The sequence below is a fragment of the Micropterus salmoides genome, unplaced genomic scaffold (assembly GCF_014851395.1).
Source record: "Micropterus salmoides isolate LMB-PRFRI ecotype aquatic unplaced genomic scaffold, ASM1485139v1 Ms_hic_scaffold_8, whole genome shotgun sequence".
Taxonomy (NCBI): domain Eukaryota; kingdom Metazoa; phylum Chordata; class Actinopteri; order Centrarchiformes; family Centrarchidae; genus Micropterus; species Micropterus salmoides.
Window position 1 is genome coordinate 35,075,794 of NW_024044570.1, and position 7,687 is coordinate 35,083,480.

Below are 7,687 nucleotides of genomic sequence, written 5' to 3' on the forward strand. Positions count from 1 at the left end.
TTCCAATGTTGATGTGTAAATACCAGAGATGCTCACAAGTCTTTGAGCTAGAGTCCAAGTCAAGTCTCAAGTCTCTCGTGGTTATTACGAATGTTGTATCACCTGCTGCTTTCAAGAGGTTGCTTTTAAAACTGCATGGCTATAAGGAATACTGTAACTGTAACCTGTTTTTAACTTACAGAGCACAACCATGTAGCCTAATGTACAATGCGTCTACAATTATTGACAGCTTATTAAATACTGTAAGTCAGCACACTCCCCAGACTCTCAAACCCAGAGTAAGTTATAAATAAATAAAACTGTGACGTTGCATAATCAACAATAAACCTGTAACCTGTTTTTAACTTACAGAGCACAACCATGTAGCCTAATGTACAATGCGTCTACAATTAATGACTTATTATAAGCTTATAAACTAGCCTGCTGTAAGTCAACAAACCCTGTTGACTCTCAAACCCAGAGTAAGTTATAACTAAATAAAACTGTAAAGTTACATAGTCAACAATAAAGCTGTAACCTGTTTTTAACTTACAGAGGACAACCATAATGTGCAATGCAATCACTGACAGCTTAAACTACTGTAAGTCAACACATCCTGCAGACTCTCAAACCAGTGTCACGTTATAACTAAATAAAATTGTAAGGTTACATGATCAAAAATGAACCTGTAACCTCTTTCTAGCCAACGGTAATAATTAACGACAGTCGGAGCAAATAACAAATAAGAGGGAATAACACCAAGCTCATCAGAAGTTTCCTAAAAATAAACATTGTTCACGAGTCCCTCACCTCGAGTCCGAGTCTCTGATCTAAAGTCCCCATCTCTGGTAAATCCAGGATAATCCAGGATGGATTAGGCTACTATTTGGTTGTTTTGGCTGATGCACATTACACATAATTCACAAATACATAACTCGGCACAGATTTTAATTTCATAGACATTGTGTATTAATGTTGGTAAATAAAACACTTTTTTGGGGAAACTTTGTTTTCCGACTCTTCATGCCTGCCATATGACTCCTCCACAACTAACAATAATATAAAGAGAAAAGTAGCAAATTCAAATCAGTAACTAGCTAATGTTTGGCGTTTTAGTTTGACAAATTAATTGAACTAATAACGATGATCAAAATTGTCATACAATCTCATTTAATCCAGGATAATTATGACCTTTATGAAATATATGATGACTTTAAGTTTATGCAGTTGTTGTCAAATATTCTAGTATACTGTAGGCTGCTCCAATTATGGGTAGACAAACAGTAATGAAGTGAGTTAAACTGGGTTGTGTTATCTTGAGTAGAAGCATTACACAGGGGGGTATTTCTTTCTGAGCTGCTGTGATCAGTTACATCAATTACTCCCCATATCAATCTTTCAATCTTTGCTCCTCATTGTTCCAAGAGCTAGCAATTTCCCATGGCCCTGAAGCTGCCAGGGACCACCTTAAGGAACCAACAACAAAGGATGGACCTCTTTTCATTTAAAAAAAAAAAGAAAAAAAGACATAAATATAGGTACACCAAAACCTGACAACTATGACAACAGATCCATTAGAATACTATACCCAACCCTTTTAGTTTGTGACCCCTCATCACAGTTTGCATATGCTAACTTGTGACCAGCGTTACCCAGGGTTTACCTCTCATACAACAAAGGGCAAAAAATAAATTAATATAGAAATCATCTTGAGGTTAAGAACCACTGATAAGAGATATATAACTAACTTTAAAAAAAAAATCTACAATAAAGCATGACAACTAAAAAAGTCTGCTAAAATGTACATGTACTGTGTTATTTTTTATAATATGTATTATGAATCCTGCCCTGTTGTGCTTGCTCTATTTGTTTCTCTCACTGACCTGCTCAGGGAAGTCAGATGAAAATGTGCTTGAAGCTAACTCTGGTACACAAAATAGTAACACTATTGTTCAATCTTGTACATGCTACCTATCTACACTAACTAGTAAATACAAAGTGCAGTGAGACACAAATCATCCCAAATAAAGAAAAGAGGTGGAGGATGCTGTAAATTATTAAATACAATTATTAAATATATTATATTATAATTGCACTAAAACGAATGGAAACGAGTGGTGGGTAAGGTATCGTATGTCATAATGATTATTTAAATATAACATTTCCATAATTCTACTAATCTTAATAATAACAACAATAATAATAATAATAATAAGAGGATAATGTCAGGATAACAATGAATTGATTGTGATTGTATAGACCAGCTGGAGACCTGTAGTAGTTGTACCATTGTTGTTGTGATTATTATTATAATATCTTGTCAGACATCCATTATTTACTTTGTCCTCAGATGTTCTTTTGAATAAAGGTGGTGGGATGTTTGCTAATCAATTCCTACAAAGAAAGCGTCCCCGCTGCGTCCCGTATGGCGGACTGGAGGCAAGAAGAGGGCCTGACACGAGTTAAACGAAATTGTTTAAGTTATTTTCCCTTTTTATACACTTTGTTTTCATTTGAGCGAACCCACAGCAACTCCCAGAAAGGACTCGGCGATGTTTGCTTGTTCTCTCTGTGTGAGCAACTCTCAGCGTCAGGGGTGGACGTGATATTTCAAACAGCACATCAGTGCGTTTATGTATTGGGTGCCCGGAAATTTTTCCAAATAAACACAGCTTGATTCAACTTGGGTGGGCAGACTTATCAAGCGACTAATTCTATAAACAGATGAGGGAATAACCCGGCACTTCATTGGCTGTCGGGCAGAGGGGGGGGGCATGAGGGAGTTTCAGCGCAATGAAATTTTAATTAATGTGGGTGGGCTGAGAACACCACCGACTGTTTATGATGGACAATTTATTTCCCAGTGCAAAGTCAACATAACACAGCAAACGTACAACAATTATTAACATTTTCTGGGGCCCTCATGAGTCTGGAGAGTCAGTCAGTGGAGGAGAGGAGCTCCGGGAGCAGGCTCAACTTTCCCCGGGACACACGTCATGACTCTCTACCACGGCCGTCTGCCGTCGCTCGGAGTGCCATCCTCGGCTCTGAGCCTCTCTGGTCCCCCGCTGATCTACTTGTATGGTGGAGACAGGGGAGGGGTCGTGCCTGCTGCCCTGAGCTTTGTGCCGGCCCGCCAGGAGCCTCCGCAGAAGCCGCCCTACAGCTACATCGCGCTCATCGCCATGGCCATCAAGAGCGCACCGGAACAGCGCGCAACGCTCAGCGGCATCTACCAGTTCATCATGGACCGGTTCCCCTTTTATCACGACAACAAGCAGGGCTGGCAGAACTCCATCCGCCACAACCTCTCCCTGAATGACTGCTTCATCAAGGTGCCCAGAGAGAAGGGCCGGCCCGGCAAAGGCAGCTACTGGACGCTGGACACGAAGTGCCTAGATATGTTTGAGAACGGAAACTACCGCCGGAGAAAGAGGAAGGCGAAGAGCCAGCAGGAGCCCCTGGACCCCAAAGCCGCTGGACACAAGCGCACCAAGGGACCATCCAGGGACCCTCGATCCTCTCTGAGACCTCATTCTGGCTCGGGGATAACAGAGGTACCAGCGAGGCAGGATACGGAGAGGATGGAGACACAACCAGACACCAAAGCTGTTCTTGTAGAATATAACCACGCTGAACAGCCGCAAACACCCCCCATTCAGAGACTTAACGTGTCCCCCAACCAAGACACCCTTGCGTCCAATGGGAGGAGGCTTGACGCCCCCCTACCAGAGCCATGTCCCGCGCCGAGACACGCTTCGTTGTGGATGGACGGTGTGAATCTCCCAGACGCGTCCCTCCGCCGAGAGGCAGAGGCCAGAAGGTCAGCGTTCAGCGGAAGACAAAGAGAAAGAGGTCCGCTCTGCGCCGTCAGCTGCGCAGGAAACACAACGTTGGCTTCACTTGCGCAGGACAGGCCGAAAGGAAATGTTGTGAGCAGGGATAAATCAAAAGCTTTTAGCATTGAGAGTATCTTATCGAAAAGTGAAGACGAAATGCGAAGCAGCATCCTCAGCTTGTCAGCGGAGACATGCGCAGAGCGCCAATGCCCCGCTCTCAGTTCGTCTGTGGTCCTCGGTGCTCGACCGCATCAGTTTTACCAGATGGGATTCCCCTTTTGCTCTTACCTGGCACTCGCCTACCCCGACAAAGTACTGCATTTTAAATGAGGACACTGAATTTATACTTTGATGGATTTTACGCATGGATGCGTAAAAAATGTCTGTAAAGCTTTGCATGAGTTACTATGAGACAGCTTACTGTTCTGCTTACTGTTTTTTCTGGATTTCTGCCATCTTCATCATCTAAAGTACTGTTCAGACAATGAAAATGAGCAGCAGGGAGGTTTAAGATTTTAGACATTTTTACCCATGTATAATTGTCAGGTTTGTGGATATTTTTACCTGTTGCTCCTCAAAGTCTGGCTGTGCAATTTAATGCATGATACAACAATGGGGGAATAGTATATAAGGATGTCGTCATTGTCCTGTGACTATACATATAAAGCTCAAATATGTAGTATTTCTCTCTTCATACATGACTAAGAAAAGACTTAGTGTAAATATGGTTGCGTAATCCAAAGAAGTATCTTGAATGTCGTGGCTAGCCCCGTGTAGCCTTCACAGTATCTTGGCACTCTGGAGATACAGTACAATATGAGAATAAAGTTTAGCTCAATAATGTAATCAAATTATATTTTACATTCAACTCTGACCTGGATTTTATGTGCAAAATAAAGTTTAGTTCTGTAATAAAATGACAGCATGCTTTATTTAAAATTGTGAGTAAAACTAGAACCTAAAGTTCTTCATTTTTGTAATAGATTGTTTTTGAAAAACAAAAACAAATAACTTGTTTAACTGATTACTTTTCATTTAAGATCTGAAGCTTATGGTGTTCATTGAGGATTGTCAAACCTCATTGTAGAGGACTGTGGTTTTGAGTTTTGCTGTTTGCGTCCTAGATTTAGTAAAAGAAACATCCAAAGTGACCAGATACAGATATCAGGAGACATCCAGGATGTTGAGAATATTTTCTTGGAAGAAGTTGTATCAACTTCAGATTGATGAGAAGAATCATCATTAAGGAAACAAAGATGAGGATTACAGAGCATTTCAATATCCACTTACGTCCCCTGGGCTCTCCAAAAACATATGGACCAAAAGTTCGGACTCATGATAAATCCACTGTGAAGGAGAATTACACTGCACTCTAGTTTAAAAAACAAAAACAAAACACATTTTTGCCATGTTTTCACCCCCTTGCAGTTTTAAGCATCTTGGCTTTCGCTGGTAATTACACAGACAACCAATGTTGAGTTGAGCTGTTCATGAATGTCCACTTTTTCAGATTTATATTGAAATTTCTGTCAGCTGATTTTATGACAGCATTCAGTAATCAGTGTTTCCGCCCTTTTTGTATTAGAAGAGCCTATGAAAATGAGAGAGGTCACTGTATTTAAATCCTCATAGTACAATTTGTGTTACTAATGGTGATACCTAACATTGATAAAATTGATATATACTGACAATACTGACCCTGGATCATGTTGAGAGTAACAGCATTCTTTGAAATAAAAGCACAAGCTGACAGAACGAGTTCTTTCTTTGGATTTTTCAAATAAAGTCAGTAAATTTGACCAATAAATTCTCTTAACTCAAGGTCCAGTTATTAGCTGTTAAGAGCGTTCAATCGCATCACATGGTCTTCCTCAGTAGATGGAGCTCGCTCAGTTGTCATGCTCCTTTCATTACCGCGCAAACTCCATCCGCTGAGGTCGACTGCAAGATGCAGATTTCTTTTTCCAAGTTTGAAGATGCCCTGTCCACCTGGTTCCCTGACTAAATTCTCTATAAATCACTATAAATGACTATCCAACTATGCAATCTTCTTTTCTTAATCCTATATTACGTATCTGGTAAGGCCTGGTGGCAAAGAAAGTCCTAAATGAACCTTTCTGAGCCAACTTGCTGCAGAATGACACCTGCATGAAATCAAAGTGCTTTGCTGACAGCATCATTACAAACAGAGCGCAGCCATGTCTAAATATAGGCCTATAGCTTAGACACACGCTCGTCTGAAAAAGCTCGACTGTGCGAGGCCAGTGCTGCAAATCAGGAATGTTTGTTGAAATAAATAAACTTCCCCACATTAGAGGAGAGGAACTAACAATCACAAGCATTTCCTGTGTATAGGATTCTTTTGGTCAGATGTGTAAATAAAACATGATGAAAACCTAAGAGGGGAAAGAATGGAGAAGAGGGTGAAGGAAGGGTGGAAAGAAAAGAAGTGAGAAGTATTGGATTATCTGAACGCTTGGCACTCTGTCTCTGGGGGATTTTGGGGCGCATTTCATACTAACACATGACCCACTGTAATTGGCTCGACTGGCTGTTCACCCTCCAGTGATCTCCAAAGTCTTCTAAAAGCAAAGTGAATTAATAAATGTTAGTTATCTGATGGTCTCTGTGAGTGTTTGAACAGTAAAAGATCCTCATGAGAAAGCAGCTCAAACAAAAGGGAAATCCTCTCAGTTGTATTTGTTATGGGAGAAAACAAACTGTGCTGATGGGTTGTGGTCAGAGATCTTTAACATGAATTGAGCTTTAGCATCAGTCTGAACTCTCTAGCGGGGATGTGGATGTGATTTTGGTGCTTTTCTTCTGGGCGCGCAGCCTGCTGGGTAAAGTGGAACAAACTTCTAGATACTGGATTATGCTGAGTTTATAAATAAGACCACCTCAGAAACACAGCTGTTTCTTCTAAATGTAGTTTGTTTTGTCCAAAGTTACTTTTTTTCAGCTGCTATTTGTGCTAAATATATTTACTTTAATTAACTTCCTATTGAAACAATCTTTAGGTCTGTTTTTGATGATCAAACTCATTTATACACACTTTCTTGTTCTTCAAACTCCTAAATAGACATGTGCTTTCAAGATGAAACCTCCATCAGATTATAATATTTTGTCTTATTCTCAGATTTGTAAATATGTGATTATATATTTTCATGTGACAACACTGAAGAAATGACACTTTGCTTCAGTATAAAGTAGTGAGTGTCCAGCTTATATAACAGTGTAAATTTGCTGTCCCCTCAAAATAACACATCACACAGCCACATGAAAAGATTTAATCAAATATTTACAAAAATGTGAGGGGTGTACTCACTTTTGTGAGATACTGTATATGGTTAGTAGGGGCGCGTGAACCTGAGGTGGCTTTAGTCGCTGTAGTGATGCTAAAGCTGGATCCGTCACACAAACTATTTTATCTGAGGTGTCCAGCCAGGGAGAATTACAGCAGTTTATGTGGATAACTGATGTAAATTCACGGGCAATATACTGAGCAGTCAACAGACTGCCTGGAAGATTTTGTTGATTTTGTTTTCAGTCTCTTGTATCAGTACTAAATGGCCGTAGGTTTGACCTTGTGATTTGATGCACTAGGTTATAAAAGAAGGTTGCTTTTTTGATGTCTTGAGTAAGGGGCTTTTTGGCTCATTTTTTTTTTTAAGAGATCAGTCTGTGATTCTAAAGATTGTATGAAGAGTTTGGTGAACACAACACCTTTTGGAGAACACATTTGAAAACTGAAACACATTCTTGGTGTTTGTGCATCAAAACAATAGAGAACTACATTAACCATTAATTAAAAAATTAAAATAACCATTAGTCACAAACATGTCACACTTTCCAAGGTCAAATAGAAC

At 40.1% G+C, this 7,687-nt stretch overlaps 1 protein-coding gene across 1 annotated transcript; it reads left to right on the forward strand.

The window, feature by feature from the left end:
• The first annotated feature begins 2,824 nt into the window (after positions 1-2,824).
• Positions 2,825-5,852, forward strand: foxl1 (forkhead box L1). Its single transcript, XM_038706632.1, has one exon. It carries the CDS (start codon positions 2,976-2,978, stop codon positions 4,146-4,148), a length of 1,173 nt encoding a protein of 390 aa, XP_038562560.1. The 5' UTR covers positions 2,825-2,975; the 3' UTR covers positions 4,149-5,852.
• The last annotated feature ends 1,835 nt before the right edge of the window (positions 5,853-7,687 follow it).

Coding starts and splice junctions, on each gene's coding strand:
- foxl1 (XM_038706632.1), top strand. CDS start 2,976: ATGACTCTCTACCACGGCCGTCTGCCGTCGCTCGGAGTGCCATCCTCG.